At 35.3% G+C, this 21401-nt stretch overlaps 1 protein-coding gene across 1 annotated transcript in view; it reads left to right on the top strand.

Annotated features, from left to right (window-relative positions):
- CNGB3 (cyclic nucleotide gated channel subunit beta 3) overlaps positions 1-21401 on the top strand; it is a 140507-nt gene that overhangs the window by 51775 nt on the left and 67331 nt on the right. The window contains exons 4-8 of the mRNA XM_074206446.1: positions 658-866; positions 5507-5557; positions 9364-9450; positions 18292-18356; positions 19096-19218. Of these exons, the coding sequence (XP_074062547.1) occupies positions 658-866; positions 5507-5557; positions 9364-9450; positions 18292-18356; positions 19096-19218 (535 nt within the window). The remainder of the gene's footprint in view (positions 1-657; positions 867-5506; positions 5558-9363; positions 9451-18291; positions 18357-19095; positions 19219-21401) is intronic.

The following is a 21401-nucleotide window of genomic DNA, read 5'->3' as shown; positions in this document are numbered from 1 at the left end:
CTAGTACTCTTTCATTTACATTTTGTTATGTCTTTAGTGGATAAACACTGCCAATGATTCCTTTAAAATGTACCACTTTTTTTTTCTTCTTCAAGCTAATAAGGTAAGATCAATGAACTGGGGAGCTATAGGAAGCATTAATGGACTGCTTCATCCCCAGTATCAATCTCTCCTTTCGATAGTCCATACCCTTGCCACCTACTCAGAGCTGTTCTTCAGTCTAGTGACCAAACAAGGAAATGAATGCAGTTATGTCAATTAGTGGATCTTCCATGGTCTGCTCCTAGATTTTCCTTGATCTTGCCATGATCCATAGCTTCTCCTGAAGAGGTAGTAAGAAATAGAAGGAAGTTTCCACAGATGAAGGAAAAATAAGGCAATTTAGTAGTCTTTTTTTAAAAGCTCTCTATATCATAAATGCATATACATGTATACAGAATGTATATATTATATATATTATATATATTATATATTATATATATTATATAAATGAAGAATTGAACTAAAAAGCCAGATATTTATAATAATAATAATAATTAGTTTGTATTTCTGGGATGGAAATCCCCTCCTATTCCAAACCAAAAATAAAAGATAATAGTAGAATGTTAACTTGGTGCCAATTATATTGTTTGTTTTGTCTGGTTTTTTTTTTCCTAGACATTTCCTATGTCTTGTGGCTCTTGTTAGTCACTATTGCTTATAACTGGAACTGCTGGTTTATTCCAATGCGCCTAGCTTTTCCCTGTCAAACACCAAACAACATGAGATACTGGCTTCTAACTGACATCATCTGTGATATCATATATTTGTGTGACATGCTGATAATCCAGCCCAGATTGGAATTTTTAAGAGAAGGAGACAAAATTGTAAGTGGAAAATGGTAGGAAAATTCCCACAGTCGGACTAATATTATAACAATAACAAACTATTGCCTGAGGTTCAGATCTGGCCTTGCCCATTTTTGTTTGTCTGTCAAATAAAACTTTATTTAATTGTAAAATCTAGTTATTCCTTCCACATCATGACTTTCTCCATTACAGTTTTGCTCTAACCCAGTCCAGCATAAGAAATTAAATGAAGTTTGGGGGAGTTTTGTCAAAGTCACAAATGACACATGAAGGCCAGCAGATGATACAGAGCCTATGATCAAATACTCAACTCAAATTTTGCAATAAATACCACATAAAAGAAAAAGCAAAAAACTCAGATTTCTTCTCTGTTATGAATGGAGGACCAAAAACTTCTACACAGATTTTCCATATTGAGGGAAAGTCATTTCCCTAACCCCAGTAATGTGGAAGAAATAACTTTCTTAGCTCACTATACAAAAACAGATTGCAGTCAGTATTTGAACCCCTTCCCATAGTTTGCCCCCCCACTTATCATTATTTTATTATTATTTTTATTTTTTTATATAAATAATCTTACTTGGTGTGTGAATATTCTATCTAGAAATGAGGCATTTGTCAAAAAGTAAGGATTACCTGTAATAGCACTGTAGTCTCCTTAACCCAATATCATGTAAGAGAACTTCCATATGAAGTCAAGATGGACAAAATTTTGAAATCTTATAATTTTAGGACCATATATATATATACTCAACAGTAGGCAATGTAGCATAACAAGTCAACATTAAGAATCCAATGCATTCTTTCTACTAGCTCCAGAGTATTAGTTAACTCGGCAAAGATATCCCCAGAGCTCACTGACAGTTTGAAGAATGATGATGAGAGTGTACAAATAAAAAATAAACAAAAATAAACAAAAAAGAATGCTAATTTCAGCCCCCATTAAACACACAAGAGGGGGAAATCAATGTTTGACAAATGGAAAATGACAAAATCAGTAAGGAAAGGCTTTTATTTTCAATTTTCTAAGAGGCCTTTGCACACAATGGAGAGTTACAGCCAAGAAAAATAACCTACAAAAACACATTCTGCAGGACCTATTTAAAATGCATTATCATGGGTTACTAATACAGGGTAGAAACTACTTGCTTTGTGTCACAAGAAATGCAATGCTTTCTATCATTTAAAATAGTTCAAAGGTGGGGGCAGCTAGGTGATGCAGTGAATAGAGCACCAGCCTTGGAGTCAGGAGAACCTGAGTTTAAATCCGGTCTCAGACACTTAATAATTACCTAAATGTGTGACCTTGGACAAGTCATTTAACCCCACTGCCTTGCAAAAAACAAAAGCAAAAAAGTTAATGATATGAGTTAATTAGCTTAATATCATTGATTTCTTTTGTAATCCTATGTGTTTTATTTTATGTATTTAAAAATACCTGAGATGTTCCTAGACTTCAGCAGTCTGTGTAGGGAAAAAAAGAGGTACACAACACAAAAAAGGGTTAACAATGCCTGTCCCGAGTAATCTGATAACTTGACCAAGGTCACACAAGCATTGATTTTCAAAGTTTGGATTCTGTGCTTGACCACTAGGAATATTACTAGTATTATGATACAACCTTTCAGGGATAGGGTACAACCTGAATTTCTATCTACATTTAGAGACCCGTGAAGTCCTTAATTTCAGACTTACATGACACTAAACTGGCCAGAAATACGAGATGCAAGATTTTCCAAACATTTATGAGAAGGGCTTTTTCCTTCTTAAAGTCATAGAAAATTACTAACAATAAAGTAATAACAGCTAGGATTTATATTGAGCTTTCAATTTATACAGGTATTTTTAATTTAATCTGTTTGCCTCAATTTATTCATCTGTTAAAATGGAAATAAAAGTAGCACCCACTTCCCAGGATTGTTGTAAGTATTAAATGAGAGGGCTAATTGAGGCAAACAGATTAAAGTGACTTAGTTCAGGATATCTCTATTGAAGAGTCTTTGATCAAATGATCTATTTTCAAGGCAACTGAAGCAGGGTTGAAATTAATTTGAATGGAGATATTTGAACTAGAATATTCTCGGGTAAGATACATCAAATGCTCTATACTAGGTTATTTCCTATCAAAAGAGAAATCTTAATTTCCTAACACCTTGAGGTGACTTTTTCTTTCAGTTCCTTCCACTTAACTAATTTGGAAAATGGAGATGATAATATTCACATTACCTTCATTACAGGGTAAAGATAAAGATTAAATAAAGCGATACAGGTAAAATGTTTTGGAAACATAAAATTATACAAATATGGGTTGTATATAAATGTGAGTTATCATTGGGGAATCAAGAATCCACTTTTTTATTTTTTTAGGTTGTTTTTTTTTTTACAAGGCAAACGGGGTTAAATGGCTTGCCCAAGGCCACACAGCTAGGTAATTATTAAGTGTCTGAGACCAGATTTGAACCCAGGTACTCCTGACTCCAGGGCCTTTATCCACTTTATCCACTCCGCCACCTAGCCGCCCCAAGAATCCACTTTTTTTAGATTGCTACATAAATACTAAACTTGATCTATTATTATATTTCCAGCTATTGACATATTATTTATATACTTGAAGGAAAGGGAAGGAATTGGGCAGGATCTGTGATTTCATTGGCCTCTCAGAAAACACCCTCTGCTAATGCAGATTGGCAACTACTATACAATTTAGAGAAGGAAGAGAACTGGGGTAATGAAAGGTTAAATGACTTGCAAGGAGTTGCACAGTCAATAATAGCAATGTCTATTATTCTTAACAACTCACAAGGGCTTTCTTCACAACTTTTCCTGAGTTAGATAGTCCTTCCATTCTACTGATTAAAAAAACAACAAACCTAAAGTTCAGAAAAGTTAAGTGATTTGGCTAGGTTCATATAGTTACTATGTGGCAGCACCAAATGATGTTCTAAATTAAAAACAAGTTATTTGTGTCAGTTCACATGTCATTTATAATAATACTGAATTTTGGTCTCAAATAGTATCACATATAATTTCACAACGGATATTTTCAACTGAATTTAACCCATATATCCAATCTTATGGTCATAGACAGCACTGTGAATCAAAGTCAAGGAAACAATTTGCTGAATATGTTGTTATTGACCCCAGAAAGTGAGCTCTTTGTTTTAACTTCTCCACTCAGCACTTCCCATGTGTCTGCTCACAATAGCTTTCCATGGGGATAACAGATTTTGTTCAGATCTGGCACACTACTGAAGGGTACAAAGATACACTTTAAGCTTGATTTGTGGCTCAGTCAGAAGTATGACTTTTTGACAGATTTCAATGAAACTTGGAGATGGGATAAAAGCTATGGAGTTAAATGTTCTAAAGGAAAAAACTATGGAGTTTGCTTGCTTTGAATGAGTGCAATGTAATGTTCCTAACATTTATATGATGCAAAATTAATCCAGATAATTTCAAAAGTACTTTAAAACCTATATGCTTATGTTTATATTTATGTAAACATATACAGATATGTTTACATTTATAGTATGATCATATGAAATAACAGCCATAATAAATTCCCCAAAGTAGAAATGGTTTACATACTCTTAGCAATTAATTTTCTCATTTATGATCCAGTCCATCAGATTTACTAATGGTTGTCTATATTTTTGTACAACATTCAGTTCAATTCAACAAATAATAAGCATCTATATAGACAAATTCTGTGGGAGGAGCTATAGATGTAAAGATAAAAAGTGTACCAAGTCTTCTTACAAGTCATTTTAAATTAAAGAAGGCACTGGAAACCACCAGAAGATTTGACCTGTGATTTCTATATCCAATTACAAATTCTTTAGATTATTAAGGAGTCAGAAGATCTGGGTTCTGATCTTAGGTATAAAACTTAGTAGCTCTATGTCTTTGGACAAGTCACTTAACCTCTCACCCACAGTTTCCTCATTTGTAAAGTAGAGGAGCTGATTTTTCATTGCCTACCTCCTAAAATGGTTGGGAGATTCAAAGACAGTTTGTATTCAAAGGGTTTTATAACTTACTAAGTGCCATATAAATAAATGCAAGTAATTTTTCAAATGATTGGAGCTACTCTGGGGAGTTGGACCAGGCTGGAAATACATCTAGACACAAAAGTCAGGAAAAAAAAAAAAAGGTGGGCAGGGGCAGCTAGGTGGCACAGTGGATAGAGCAATGGCCCTGGAGTCAGAAGTACCTGAGTTCAAATCCGACCTCCAACACTTAATAATTACCTGGCTGTGTGGCTTTGGGTAAGCCACTTAACCCCATTTGCCTTGCAAAAACCTTAAAAAAAAAAGGTGGGCAGAGTTCAAGAGTACTCTTTGCCTTAGCATTTCTTGATTTCCCCACCTTATCCAGAAGACTGATTTTACCACAGCAGAGACACAAACCCAAGCACCTTAGAGAGACCAGGAAATCATTGGAAGGGCAGGATCTAGTCTCTCCTTTTGACAATTCATTGACCACCTCAACCCACTAGGACATATAGGAGCTAGAAAACAGCTCTCACCCAAAAAAAGCCTGCCAAAAAAATCTAAGAACCATAAAAGTCCAGAACTAAAATTAATCACTTGAGGCTATGTATTCTGAAATAAGAATTCCTATGGTTTTTTAATATTGCATTTATATGTAAATTTTAGATAGAACCAAAGGAAATGAAAGAGAACTACCGGACTTCTGCAAAATTTAAGGTTGGTATCTTGTGTAATCTTTAAAAATACAGGAAGTCCTTTTTTGTGTTACATTTCTTAAAAATAAAAGTGTTAAGTATTTATTAAGTTCCTACTATGCAGTATCCTTTGTCTAATTCATAGCAACACATGAATATAAAAGTCAGATAGATTTAGTTTCTGTTCCAACTTTCTTGGGATTTGTTTACCTGAGTAGAATGGGGGAAAAAAGAAACAAATAACATTTCTTCCCACCATCACTCAAAAAAAAATGTTTTAAGCTTGTGATTTAGTGGAAAGAATAATAAATTCAGATTCTCATGACCTGGATTCAAATTCCATTGATATCATTTATACTTGTATAACCTGGGGCAAGTAACTTAATTTCTCTAAATTTCAATTTCGATATCTGTAAAATAAAGAAGTTGGAATACCTAAACACTTCCAGCTCTAAGCCTATGACAGCAGGATCTAAGATCCTCATTATACTTATTAGACAACTGATAATGATTAAAAACCCTTTAAAATTTATTTCATTTCTACTTCAAAATAGAAAGCTGTCCTATCTGCTACCTACTTCATATGTTTAATGTGAGGATCAAATGAGGTGGTATTTGCCAAGTACTGGAAAGTATTTTAAAACCTATCACATCATTGTATATTTGTTTCCTTTCCATCAGAAATAAATATTATCTATAAGCATCACAAAGTTCATTCCAAACACTTTGTCAATTATTTTTGAGTCTAAATATGTATGAAATCACTTAGTTTCTTTGTTCTATTTTACTAAAACATTCAAATCTAGTTTGTAACATGGGACATTGGTAATTTGACAAGGAGTAAAAAGTTCAAGTCTATTGTGACCAACTTACACTTATGCTAATGTGTAGAAACTAATCCTGTTTTATGACTGAGTCTGCACAACTCAAGTGAAATGGGGAACCAAAGCCTGGTAGATTCAGCCAGGAATCCTGAATTCCTTGACTGGGTCTATCGGTGACCTCAAATAAGTCAATTCACAGTTCCACGTCACAGTTTCTTCATTTGCAAAATGCACCTGAGGCTGAACCACCTTTCTCAAAATTATTATTGGATCAGATTATATATATATATAGATATAGATATAGATATATAGATATATAGATATATAGATATATAGATATATAGATATATATGGAAATGCTATTAAGAGGCAAAATAAGGAGCATGATTATATTGCTTAATTATTAAATCAACAGCTCATGTTAACAAATAACAAATGACCTGGCTTATTCAGGCCAAAAGTTCAATTTTTATTCCAAAGTTGCAGTTCCCCAGATAATTGTCCTAATCTCCTGTTTCATATTTGTGACCTTGAATAAAACCCTTAATTGTTCTATAACAATTTTATTATTTCTAAGAGGTCTATAAAAATATACACATACCATATAACTCAGAGTTATATGAGGATTAGTTATTCCCAGTCCAAATTATCTTTCCTGGGCAACAATTCTCTTTATGTATTGTCCAACTCTTTTGGAATGTAGGCTCTTTGAAAAGAACTGTCTTTATTTTGTATTTGTACCCTCAGGTCTTAACACATACAATAAGCACTTAAATACTTTTTTCATTTATTCATTGATAGAGTTACTGTCAGGACTTGGGTTCCAATCTCACTGATTCTCTTACTACTTGTATAACCCTGAACAAAGGAACTTAATTTATCTGAACTTCAGTTTCCATATCTGTAAAATAAAAGAGTTGGATACAAGTCTATTGTCCTTTGAAAGAAAGATTTAAGGACCTTGTTATCCTTATTGGTCAACCGACATTGATTAAAACCCTTTATGTTTATTGCATTTCTACTTCCAAGTAAAAATCTGTCCTAGCTGCTACCTATCTCATAGGATTATTAGAAGTAATTATATAGAGACTTTAAAGGTCTCATTTAGCTCAATGTCTTTGTTTTATATAGTAGATCAGATTGAGAGCTGAAGGGATTAAATGACTTGCCTAAAGACACACAGCTAGTTAGTAGAATCTGGTCTCCTGATTCCTCACATAATGCTATTTTCATTGTACGGTGCTACGATCTCACTTCATGAAGCGAAAAAATTATTAAATATTTTCTTGGTGGCTAACACTATGCTAAGTCCACAGATACAAACAGAAAAAGAAATAGTCCCTGTTCTTCGGGAGTTCACACTCTTGCATATAAGAGAAGTCAGCTGTATAGTAGATGATAAAATCTGGAAGACCTCAGGGTACAAGGGTTGGGTGAATGACTAAACCCAGGGATATTTAAGATTCAGTAGTTATAAGTCAGTTGCCAGTGCTAGGAGTGAGTGTGCAATCAATTCAGATAGTAAGACCCAACTACCTAAAGATGCTGAGGCAAGGTCAATGATGAAGATGTAGTAAGGGTCCTCCATATTATTGGGAAGATCAGAATTGTTGGATCTCATCTTATCAAACCATTCAAGTCACTCAAGTCACTCTCCCACTGGTTGGCTTGATCTAAACTTGATAGTGGGTCTGTAAAGCAAAGGCAAGGGGTGAAGCCACCTCTATGATTATCTACCTGGTCATCCCATAGAATCAGGGGAAGGGGGAAGGCATGGGGCCACAGAAAGGAACAAAAGAAAGAAAAGGGAAGAGGATATTCCCAATGGTAGGAATTCTTATCAGGTCACTCTATGGAGTCTGGGCTGTCAGATGGTCAGAAGAGGGGACAAAGGGAAGGTAAATGGGGAGATTTTCACTAATAATACAGAAGCTAGGGAGTGAATGAAAGGTCTGAGGTAATGGAGAGCCATCAAGATAGTGTACAAGTGTTATATAATCACTATACGTTATCCATGGAAAAGGAAGAATAATCTAAGCAGACAGATCCTGGGAGGCATAATGAAAAGAGCAGTGATTTGGGATTCCAGAGACCTGGTTTTGACTCCTAGCTCTACTACTTACTAGCTATGGAATTTTGTCCAAGTGACTTAATATCTCATAGTTTTATTACCTACCCAGAAGGCTATTGTGATGAATAAGTGATCTAATATATGTAACAGGTTTTGAATAACCATAAAGTACCATACAGATGGTGGCCAAATAAAAATCCAAAATTATCCCTTCACTATTCAGCAGCTACTCCCTTCAGACTGTCTATGAAAACTGCTGAAGACTTGCAAAGGAGACTCACTTGAGTTTCATCTCTTCTTCCTTCCCGTACATGGATTCTGCTAAATATGCTACCCAAAGCAATAAATTATCAGCCCAAAGGTAGAGAGAGTGGGAAAATGGAGCAAAGTATGTGGATAATCCATAGGCTAGAGATAATGAACCTCAAATGCTCCAGAATTTGATTGTAATATAAAAATACATTAGAGGCAATGAATGGTCAGTGGCTTCAAATAAAACCAAGGTGAGGTTTGATTTTCAGGCCAAAAGACTGCTTCCCAGCAGTATTTTAAAAATACCATTAGAATGTACTTAAGCATCAGCTGCTATGCCATAAATTAAGTCTATGTGATAACTCAACCCTATGCTGTATAATGTGATGGGAGGAAAGAATCTCTCACAGGATTCAGTGAGTAAGAAAGGATCAGGTTCATAATCAGGTTCATCAACAATAAATTTAAAGTGGACAGCATTCATGTAAGATAATAGAGTTCTTCATTTTTGTGATGATAATATGGCTCTCCAAAGATTCTGAATATTACTTTGGAAAGGTCTTTTGAATAGAGGTCTACAGACAATTCTTGACAACATATCTTTTCTCCATAATGAATGTTGAATTCAACCATATTCATGATGTAAACACACCATAATTGTCAACTGTGCTCTTTCCACAGCTGGATCTCACATCAATAATACCATTCGATATTCTTTACATCATTTTTGGGTTTAATCCAATATTTAGAACAAATAGATTACTAAAGGTAAGTTATCTATAATTCATTCTTCTTTCTGAAACAATGAAAATTTGAAAGCCACTTAAAGTTAGTTCAACCAATCGTACTGGATGCAATTTAAGTGTTTTTAAATTTCCATAGAGTGGTTTCATCATCATTATTATCATAGCTAGCATTGTCCTAAGTAATTTACAAGTATCATCTCACTAAATCCTTACAAAAATCTGGAAGATAAGGGCTACAATTTTCCTCATTTTACAGATGAGGAAACTGAAGCCGACAAAGGTGCTCGTCCATTGTCATACAGATAGTAAATGTCTGAGAATGCATTTGAATGTCTTCCTGACTCCATATTCTAATCACTGATTACTTGGATGGGGTGCTAAATTTGAAGGAAAAAAAATAGTAAAGTACCAATGAGTTAATGATCTATATCACTCAAACTCCATATTCAGAATCCCAAATAAATAAAATTACAGGTTCAGACTCCCTCCAAAACATGGGTTATGTACATTTGTATTTGTATTTTCACACATCCATATATATATATATATATATGTATATATATATATATATATATATATATATATATATATATATATATACCTATATGAAACATTGTGTGGTAATAGAATAGAAAGCTGAATTCAGTGTCAAGAAGACCTGAGTCTAAGTCTTACTTATAACAATGATGATGCTTGTATTTTTGCTCTGGAAAAGCACCATGATGCTTGTCTCAAATAAGATGTTTCACCTCCTGATTCCGGGCATTTGCTCTGGCTTGTCCTCTTTGCATCCAAGGTTCTCCTTCTTCACCTTCACTTACTGACTTCAAGTTCCAAATAAAATCCTACTTTCTGCATGAAGCCTTTCCTGTTCTACCCCCACTAATGTCTTCCTGCCAACATAATCTTTGGTTTACCATGACTCTAACTTGCTTATATATTCTTGTTTATACATTGTCTTTTCCCATCAGACTGGGAGCTCCTTGAGAGGAGGAATTGTCTTTTTCTTTGTATTCCTAGTACTTACCACAGTATCTGATCCATAGTAGGAATTTAATAAGTATTTGTTGATTGACTACAAAGATAAAATTGTGGATCCAATCCAAAAAATAAATGTATGCTAGTCTTCAAATGCTTGTCAATTCCACATTGACTCATCCCCAAATAGCAACAAAAATCCTAACTGAAATTAAGTGTAAGTAATATATCTTTTTAATAATTGAGACTGCTCTGTTGAATTTTTTTGCATGTATTGGAACAGTTATTTCTAGTACTTCCAAGTAACCTTATTTTTAAATAAACCCCTTGGAGAAAAATTATTGTTTATATTTACATGGTGACCTTATAAAGGAAAAATCAAGGTATTTCTTTTATGTGAAAAATGTACCATTTTCAAAAGAATGCAGGGGATAAATATTTAATTAATTAATATTAATAAATATTTAATTAACAACTTTATCATGTACCTAAAAAAGAGAAACTATAAAAAAATCAAAAAGGCTACATAATTGTTATTTACAGCAATATATGAAATCACCTATTATGGAATCATGAGTAACTGATGACTGATGTGAGAATTCCCTCCACCAAAGCAGATCTCAAGTATTACATAAAATTAGATGGAAAAGGCAGATAGAGATGAGTGGTTTACCCAAGGTCACACAGCTAGTAATGTCAGAGATATCATCTGAATCCAGGTCTTCCTACTATCAACATCAGTAGTATCCGATAGCTAACACTGGCACAATTGAACTACAGTTTCAAACACAGCACTACATCTCCTCTGCATTGACTGTCTTTCATTCCTGGAATGCTCTCTCTCTTATACTTCCACCTCTTGTTTTCCTTGAAGCTTTAACTCAAATGTTTCTCTCTTTTTTTTGCAAGGCAATGGGATTAAGTGATTTGCCCAAGGCCACACAGCTAGGTAATTATTAAGTGTTTGAGGCCTGATTTGAACTCAATCCTCCTGACTCCAGGGCCAGTACTCTATCCACTGCACCACCTAGTTGCCTCTCAAATGTTTCTTGCTACCTGAAGCTTTTCCTGGGCACCTCCACCTGCCCCTCCAATGTTACTTTGCACCTACTTTGTAAGTTTTATACTTGACACTTATATGGGACATATATGTGCATATATATATACAATTACATCTACGTGTACATGTTTGTCTCCTTTCACATTTAATTCCTTGACAGTAGAAACTTTTGTTTCTGTGTTTTTGTACCACAAAAGAAAGATTTCATAATTATATTACTTTCCAGAGGATAATAGACCATCCAAATATGCCAATTATTGACAGAGTATATATTGGGTAATCTACATACTAGATAGGACATCTATGACTTTTTAGAGTTATGAAGTCATGAAATGGTCTCATCAAAAACTAGTATTAGTCCAGATAAAGGAATTCTTGGTAGCCAGTTCCAAGACCATAACCACCTCAAAGGGCCACAGGACCCCATAAATTGACAATTCAGTTATAATCTCCCCCTTTACCAAATTTCCAGTCCAAATGGATAGAGTCAAACTCAACCGATTAAGCTGCTTCAAATCAGTGGATTTGGAACCAGAGCTTCTGAGCTTTGAAATATCCTAGAGTTTAACATCACTCAGTCTTTACTAATAGTGCCACTTTTGACTTTTGACTTGTGAAACTATAGGTCATTTCAATGTCCTGAAAACAGTGTCATTTTGATACACCAATTCGTGTGGGCAATTTTTATCAAATGTTTGCCTCTGAGTTATAAATGAGCAACATATTAAGAATTTGTAACATTTTACTGTAAAAATACATGGAAGTAAAAAAATCTAGAAATAAGCATTCAAGTATGAACTTCTTTAAAGGAAACTAAATTAAATTCAGCAAATATTTTTACTATGTTCAAAGCACTGTGAAAAAAAATGCTAAAATATAACACAGATTTTTAAAAATTTCATGGACTATGTCCTTAAAGAGTTTATATTCTACTTCCGAACTTCATTCTATCAACCAAACGACAAATAAACTGAATTTACAGGTTAAATAAATAACTATACAATTGTAGAACAAGTCACTGTGCTAAATTTACAGTGGTTTTTTGCTTCAAATGAATTTCTTATTACTCTACCAAAATGTCTATTGCTTAATATGACTACTTTCACAAATGCTTAACGCATTTCTAGAAAGATAACATTTCCATGTCAAAATATTTTAAATATTATTTGAAATCTGTCATACTTTTGGTTGTTCTGTTGTGAAGGTTTGATTGTTTTTTGTCCTATAAGAAATTTTAAAGCAGAATCAAGTTATTCATGTAGATTCTCAATCTGCTAAAAAAGCAATTACTTTTTTTCTTTTGATATACATAAAGGGATGTATACATGCACATGTATGTGCACGTGTGTATGTGTGTGTGTAAATATGTATGTAACACCCCCCTATAGGTCTTCCTTCTCCAGGTAGGTATTCACAGGGTGCAAATGGGTCCCCTAGGAGTGACATCTACTCTCAGGCTCAGTAGATACTTTGTGGATGCTCATTAATAAAAAAATATAACTCACAAGTACTTACTTAAATTCTTTTTTTTTAGGTTTTTGCCATGCAAATGAGGTTAAGTGACTTGCCCAAGGTCACACAGCTAGGTAATTATTAAGTGGCTGAGGCTGGATTTGAATTCAGGTACTCCTGACTCCAGGGCCAGTGCTCTATCCACTGTACCACCTAGCTGCCCCCTGTATTCTTGCTTTTAATAGTAAAAACAGTGGACTTTGAGTTTCAATCAAAATAATCAACTAAAATGATATAGTAAAAATAATAACTACAAAACATTCCTTCCATAAACCTGGGGTGCACTCTTCCCTCAATGCAGTGGCAATGGAAAGAGTGTCCATAAACAGACTACATTAATAGTGAGGCACACATGGATGGAATATATATATATATATATACATATATATATATATATTACCAAGGCAATTCCCTGCCTTCAATAATGAATGGCCCCAAAGTCCTTTCTCTTTTCATAGAATCCTCATGGTATCATTCTTTCCCCACTGAGTACAGCATCTCTGCTATTGTAGGTCACTCAGCTGGACTCCCTAAGTGTTCTGCTCTCTGCAGTTCATTTTCCACCTTCCAGGGCTAATTTTCTTTTTAATCTACTATTGGCTTTCATATTGGTTGCCAAGTATCATACTCCTTACAGCTTCTTCCATTAACTCACCCCCCTCACTAGCACAAAATTATTTTGACTTAGGATGTCCTAAGGTTTTCTCCCCCCCAAAAAAAATTACACAATAATAAAAGAACTGAAAATAATCATACTCAGTTTCAACTAGTGTAATTGAAAACAGGCAAAATAAGGGAAGGGAGGGAGGGAGGGAAGAAGGAAGGAAGGAAGGAAGGAAGGAAGGAAGGAAGGAAGGAAGGAAGGAAGGAAGGAAGGAAGGAAGGAAGGAAGGAAGGAAGGAAGGAAGGAAGGAAGGAAGGAAGGAAGGAAGGAAGGAAGGAAGGAAGGAAAAAATTCTCAAGAGGAGAAAGAATAGGGATTCTTGAGTTTCAACAAATAACTTTAAATATTAGCCATCATTTACTATTTATTTCATGTTCCTAATAACAGTGAGCCATTATCCCAATACCAAAGAAATATTTCATACAGAATAAGTACATGTGGTGAGAATATATTGTTTTATCTTAATATAACTATAAAATAAAATTAAAATGAAGTATATTAAATGGCATAGTGGGTCAGATCAGTCATCTATCCACAGAAAGATATTTATGGAAAATCTTCTTTTAGATTACCTCAAAAGCTCAGGAATGGGGTGGCTAGGTGGTGCAGTGATTAGAGCACTGGCCCTGGAGTCAGGAGTACCTGAGTTCAAGTCTGGGCTCAGACACTTAATAATTACCTAGCTGTGTGGCCTTGGGCAAGCTGCTTAACCCCATTTGCCCTGCAAAAACCTAAATAAAAAACAACTCAGGAATATGTTGTGGAAAAGGCAACATAGTATGGTACATATGTTGGATCTGGAGTCAAGAAGACCTGGATACAATTTCTATCTCTTAAAAATTATATGATACCATACCAACTTCTCTCTGCCTTGGTTTTCTCATCTGTAAAGTAGAGATAATACCTATAGCATTTATCTCACACCATTTAAGGATCAAATGAATTGATATATGTAAAGCACTAAATGTCAAATGTTATCATTAAAATAGATTCATCAGGGCAGCTAGGTGGCGTAGTGGATAAAGCACCGGCCTTGGAGTCAGGAGTACCTGGGTTCAAATCCGATCTCAGACACTTAATAATTACCTAGCTGTATGGCCTTGGGCAAGCCACTTAACTCCATTTGCCTTGCAAAATCCTAAAAAAAAAAAAGAAATAGATTCATCACAGATCCTTCATTCATTAATTTATGCAAACAGTTCTTAATCTTTTTGAGTCCACCACCAACTGCCTGTTGGACATTTCCTTTATGTCTTCCTGTAAGTCTCTCACATTTACTACATGCAAAATAAAACTCCTTATTTTTTCTCCAAATCCTATCTCTCATTCTAATTTCCCTGTCTCTGGAGTCTGCTATTATTTTCCATCATTGAGGGATACATCCTTAGAGTAATCTTTGGCTCTTTACTCCCTTTACCAACTGTATTCAATGGATTGCCAAAATTTAGCTATGTCTCCTCCTTGACAGTCTCTTCCATCTTTCCCATTATTTCCATAAATACAACCATCACCCTAGACTATACATCTCCCATTTGTTCTCCCTGCCTCTGGTCTTTCTCCTTTCCAGTTCATCTTCTGTCTACATAGCTGTCAAACTGATATTACTAAAGTTCAGGTCCAACATGCCCCTTCTCTTCTGAAGAAAGTGTCTTATTGACTCTATGATCAAAAGCAAACATGCTGAGCAGTAACAAATTAGCCACAATCTGACCCTAGCCCACTTTTCCAGGATTGTTATGTATTATTTCTTTTCACTCACTCTCTCTTCCAACCATACTGAATTTCTTGATGTTTTTCAGACATGGTATTCCATCTCCCATTGCCATGCTTATGTTCAAGCTGTCTTCCATGCCTAGAACAGACTCTTTCCTTGTGAAATGCTAAGAATCCTCCAAGACTAAGATCCATTGCCATCTGCCATACAAAACCTTTCTCTGAATCTCCTTCAAAAATAGTATTTTGTATTTACTTTATATAATGGTGTAAGTGTTGTTTCTCCCAAAAAAAAATAAGCTCCTTGAAGATAGGGAATATAATATCCCCACTACCTAGGATAGCACTTTGCACATAAAAACACTTAATAAATGCTTGCTGAATAAATATTTTACTACTTCCTATAAAATATAATAGTAATAATATTTATTATATAAATAAAATATAATAATAAACCAGTAAGGTATGATATCTATGGAGCTAGACTTGGAGACAAGAAGTCCTGGGTTCACATCCTACCAATGACCCTCGACTATGTGACAAATTTTCTAACCTCTCTGACCCTTAAGCAATGCTCTAAACTTACAGTTTGTGACCCTGCATGATCCATACTGATATTTCACCAATGAAATCCCAGAATTTACATGTGTAGAGTAGCACTTATTCCTTTTAGTTTAAAGAAGAAAAAAAGAAATTTCTTCCAGTTCCAAGTGTCTCCTCCTATTCCCAAGACTTCAATATTTGGTGAAGTAAGAGATTATTCACTTTACTCCCATCATAATTAATCATTTAGAACATGCCCTCTGAGTAACATCTATTTTTTTTCTTGAGGTACAAGAACTAAAAACTATACAAGGTTCTAAACATAGATATACATGGTTGGATGATGCCTAGGTGTTTGTGTAACCTTCAGCTGTGGCACTATATTGGGTCATTATGCCCAAGAACAATATGATCAAAAATCAGCATCAGAATATGTCTACATCCTTGATAAAGAGTAGCACAATTTTTTTTGAAATGTAAAAAACCTTTTTAAAATGTAAACCTAAATAGTTTTTCTATTATCGGTAGATTTGAGCAACTTTGAGCAACTGTTACTATTTGCAATATAATTTTAGATATTGTGGGGGGTGGTAAGGCAATGGGATTAAGTGACTTGCCCAAAGTCACACAGCTAGGTAATTAAGTGTCTGAGTCTGGATTTGAACTCAGGTACTCCTGACTCCAGGGCTGGTGCTCTATCCACTGTGTCACCTAGCCGCTCCAATTTTACATATTTTAAAGAACATAATACCTTACTTATCCAGTAACAACTTATTTATACAGAGGTAAGACTTGTAGCAATTTCAGCTTCTTTGGGATATGGTTATGACCCTGGAAGTAAGAGAAATAATGACTTTAAGGGGGAAAAAAAGAGTTGCCATGCTCAAAAGCATGCTCAAAGTAAACCCTAGAGAAGTAATTTATTTTATCCAGATGTATCATGACCAGTTTTAAGATTAGAGATAGTTAGATTGCAAAATGCATAGACTGGAGTCAGGAAGACTTGTTTTCCTGAGTTTAAAATCTGGTCTCAGACATTTAATAACTGTGTGACCCTGAGCAAGTCACTTAACCCTGTTAGCTTCAGTTTCCTCTTCTGTAAAATGAGCTGGAGAAAGAAATGGCAAAGCACCCCAGTAGCGTTATCAAGAAAACCCTAATCGGGTCTCAAGGAGTCAAAGAGGAAAGAAATTTAGTTAAATTAAATTGATATTGGCATTAATTGATTGATTGTTGAATTCAACAGAAATAGTAGATATCTGGTAGAGAAGTAGCTAGAGTGCTGGGGCCGGGTCAGAGACTCAAGCTCAAATGTGGTTTCAGACATTTTCTAGCTGTTTGATTGGATGAGTCATTTAGCCTGTTTGCCTTAGTTTTCTTAACTGTAAAATGAATATGAAAATGTTATTTACCTCCCAGGGTTTTGTGAGGATCATATGAAATAATAATTGTAAAGTACTTAGCATAAGGTCTAGCACAGGGTAGATGACATATAAATGCTTATTTCTTTCTTTTCTTCTCATAAATAGATAGTATTTATGTAGAGCTTTAAATGTACAGAGCACTTTACATGTGGTATCTTATTTGATCCTCAAAACAACCCTAAGAAATAGAGGCTATCATTATCCCCATTTTATAGATGAGGAAACTGAGACACAGAGAGGTTAAGAGACGTGCCTGGGTCACACAGATAATTATCCAAGGATCAACACTTAGATCTTCTTGACTCCAAGTCCAATCATCTATGCTCCTAATGCTGCACACACACACACACACACACACACACACACACACACACACACAAAGTATAAAATCTTTTAATTATATTGGTGTTAGAGACAGAAGTAACATCCATATTGCAATGATATTTGTTTGTTTTAAAACACGATTGTGATTGTATTGGTATAAGAAACTCCCAGGGAGGAATCTCCCTCTACCTGTGCAAGTGGAAAACAATTTTTTGACTTAGAGTCTTAGTGAGTTACCTGGGACACGGAAACATTCAATGACTTGTCCAGGATCACACAGCTGGTTTATGTCAGAGGTTGGGTTTGAATTCAGTGCTCCTGATTCCAAGGCAACTTTCTTTTCATTAATACTATGTGGGTTTTTTTAATGTTATATAACGGTTTTGATTCCAATTTTCATTAACAAACTAGTCTGTAATTTGATGTCAGAATTAAAATAACATAGAAAAGTATACTGTTCAAAATGATGCCCAGAGGAAAATCCCATGGAAAATGAAGCTCATTTTTTGGAGGGGGAAGATTTATAAATGAAAATATACCAAGATTTCATCTTCAGGTGCATATAGATCATAATGGCTAATCCCACAGCTATATATAAAGTAGGACTAACTGTTGCTTGATTTGTTTCACTTGTCTTCTATGAAGTACACCACATTCTTTGAGTTTAATGACCGCCTGGAGTCGAGAATGACCAAAGCATACCTCTACAGGTAGAGTATCATTCAAATTCTTGAATTGGGAAGAGATTATTTAATCCAACCAACCAGACAGACATGTGGGTAGAATTAAATCATGACCTCCCTCTTCAGCAAAGGGAAGACATTTTTTAGAATGGAAACATGGGGGTTCATTCCAAGACTGATCTGATGGACACATTTTTAAATGAGATATAAGTATAAGGATTACTTTATGATCTTAAGTGATTTTCATTCTGAGACGAGGGAAAAAGACCATCACTAGCTTCAACTGGGATTAGTCTAGACAGACATACTCTTTTGCAAGTCCACTTTATGTCTCTGTCATCACACCTCAGACCTAATCTGAAATACATTCTTTTTGTTATTCTGACCCTGTTGCAAAGAGTCCTTCAGTCATATTGAATTGTAGGCTAGAATCCCATGAGCCTTTCTGAGATATCCAGTTAAATCAACATGCTGTTCTTTATGAGGCTCCAAACACAGAGGTGACCCTGGAGGCCAAGTCTTTCACAGAGCTGATTCAGACCATGTGTGAATGGAGAAAACAAGAGGTTTTCCCACTTTGTCAGACCCAGTCAAGATGCTGGAGCCAGAAAAGAGGCAATGGCATCATCACTTTCAGTAGAGTTAATGAGAGTTAGCAGTATTCAAGGTGAAAGCAAGAGGGTCTGGGGGAAACTTCAGGGGAAAAGAATAGGCCATATTTTAGGAAAAATATTAATCCTTGCTTGGCATGTGCTATTCCTGACAGAGTCATTCGAACCACTGGATACCTGCTGTTCGTCCTACATGTTAATGCTTGCATTTATTACTGGGCTTCAGACTATGAAGGAATTGGTAGCACCAGATGGGTATATGATGGTAAAGGAAATAGGTAAGTGCTAATTTTGAGAGCAACATTTATTGATTTTTCTCAGCTTCTATTTCAAGGAATGTCTTTTTTTTAACAACTGTTTGGATAACTAACTTTCCAACAGCCCCACTGCTGATTGTTAGTAATGAATGATGCTAATTATTTGGTGGGCAGGTGCAGTGAATAATTAGTTTACCACTGAGGGGTTTTATGGGTTTATGAGTCAGCTATAACCACTAACTCAATTAAACATTTAGAAAGTAACAAGGGCCGTAAATTAAACTTGCCGATTAGGCATGCAAGCGTTCAAGGCGTAAAAGATCATTTGAAAAGATTAGTGGAGTAGAATCAGGATGCTATATACAGCAAGATGTCACTGGTTTATTTAAAAGTGAAGTTTCTTTTCTGAAAGGACAAAGGCCTTGGGCTTAAAAGAGGCCCCACTAGCTTTCTGCTCCAGTGAAAACTCACATATGGGCATATTGTAAAGCCATGTCCTTGCTGGAAAGTAATAGGTATTAGTATGTATTATCAAGGGCAACTTATAGCAGCTGTGAGAAGGACAGAACTTTAGGATAAAGGAAAGAGAATGGAAACGCTAGAAAGAATATGAATAAGTGAATAAGGGGTGGTAGAGAAGTATTTTGACTTTTTTTTCCATATCTGGTTTTAATGAATTTAAAAGCATAGAGGCCCACGGACAGGAATAAAAACCAGGTAATAGTTTGGTGGAAAGACTTGCAACCAATCCTTTCTTTGGAAAATGAACCAATGTAAATAGAATTGTATTTTTCCCCAATCCAAATGACTAATTAGTAAAAAATTAAGCTGCTTATAAAGTACACTAATAGAAACCATATGTGAGTACTATTTAAATGTATTCAGGCAATGAGATCAATTTATTCAGTCATAGCTTTATTCTGAGATAATTCAATTCTACAAATATAAATTAAGCACAATACAATATGCTGTAAGTCCATCACTGGCAATACACTTATCCTTTCTTATCTGAAAGGACATAGACCATACACTCATGAAGTTAATCATGTAAATTAGTGAGAAGTGGGTTCAGGGAAAACAGATGCTCTGCATGATGATGGAGGATTGCATCTAAATGTTGGGAGACTCGTGCAATAATTATTCTCTCTTAATTACTCTTCATATTAGAAAGTAATCTGTATGTCTGCACAGTGTTCAAAACTAGTCATAGTCATTCTGGCATAAGAACCAAAACATTTTTGTATCATTTCACTAAGACTATGAAACAGACTGTGAGGAAATCACACATCAAGCAATTCTGTTTCTTTTTAAACTGAATTTTATAAAAATGGTCTCTTAAAGTAGTTGAAGATCATCCACGCTTCATAAAAACATATGGTAGGCTGACACAGGTAGTTTTCTCATAGGTCAGAAATCAGAGCTAACCATGTGGGGGAGGGTAGTCAGATTAGAGTGCAGAACTTAACATCCTTTCTAAAGTAGTGAAGGCTCTGAAAGCAAAAATGAAAGATTTAGAGCACAAAAATGCAGAAGCAGAAAAAACTTTTGCAGAAGAGAAGCAAAAGATGGCTTTAGAAAAATGAATGCTGGAAGATGACAAAGTCAGAAAATTCCAAACTCTCCAGATTTCCTCCACAGATGAATCAAAAAAGCACTTTAGGGTGAAAACTAAGTGGCAAAAACAAACAGAGTTGAAGCAGAACAGTGGTTCTCCTGGGACAAATGAGAAAAATCCAAAGAAAGATCCTAGATCAAGGACCAAGGGATCTAGTCTAAAATTGGTGAGCCTGAGGCAACTAGGGATGGGATGGGGGAGAGGTAGCCTCAGCCTCCAGGACGGAATGGAGAGTCTGGCACCTGAGTAGGGGAGCAGAAGGAACCTCTTTGTTAAAGGACACCAGGCTCAACTATGCTGCCCAGACATAGTGCTGGGCAAGAAGGAACCGGAACATGCCTGGCAAATGCCGAAGCAGTGGCATGGGGATGCTGGCTGTGAGAACTGAAGGTTAGAGTCACTGGAGGGTTCTCTGAGAGTTAGAAAATTTCCAGCACAGTGTTCAGAGCTATGGCTTGGAGAGGGAAAGGATGGCAGAGGTTGGACTCAGGACAAAGTTCCTGAGGCCAGAGTCTCCACCCTTTACACCCCAGGACTAGAGGTGAATATAACAATAAGCTACTAAAATTTTTTTAAAAAAATTTAATGA

Source organism: Macrotis lagotis, chromosome X (assembly GCF_037893015.1).
Source record: "Macrotis lagotis isolate mMagLag1 chromosome X, bilby.v1.9.chrom.fasta, whole genome shotgun sequence".
Lineage (NCBI taxonomy): Eukaryota > Metazoa > Chordata > Mammalia > Peramelemorphia > Peramelidae > Macrotis > Macrotis lagotis.
Note: the sequence above shows the minus strand (reverse complement) of the source record. Positions and strands in the feature narration are given on the sequence as shown.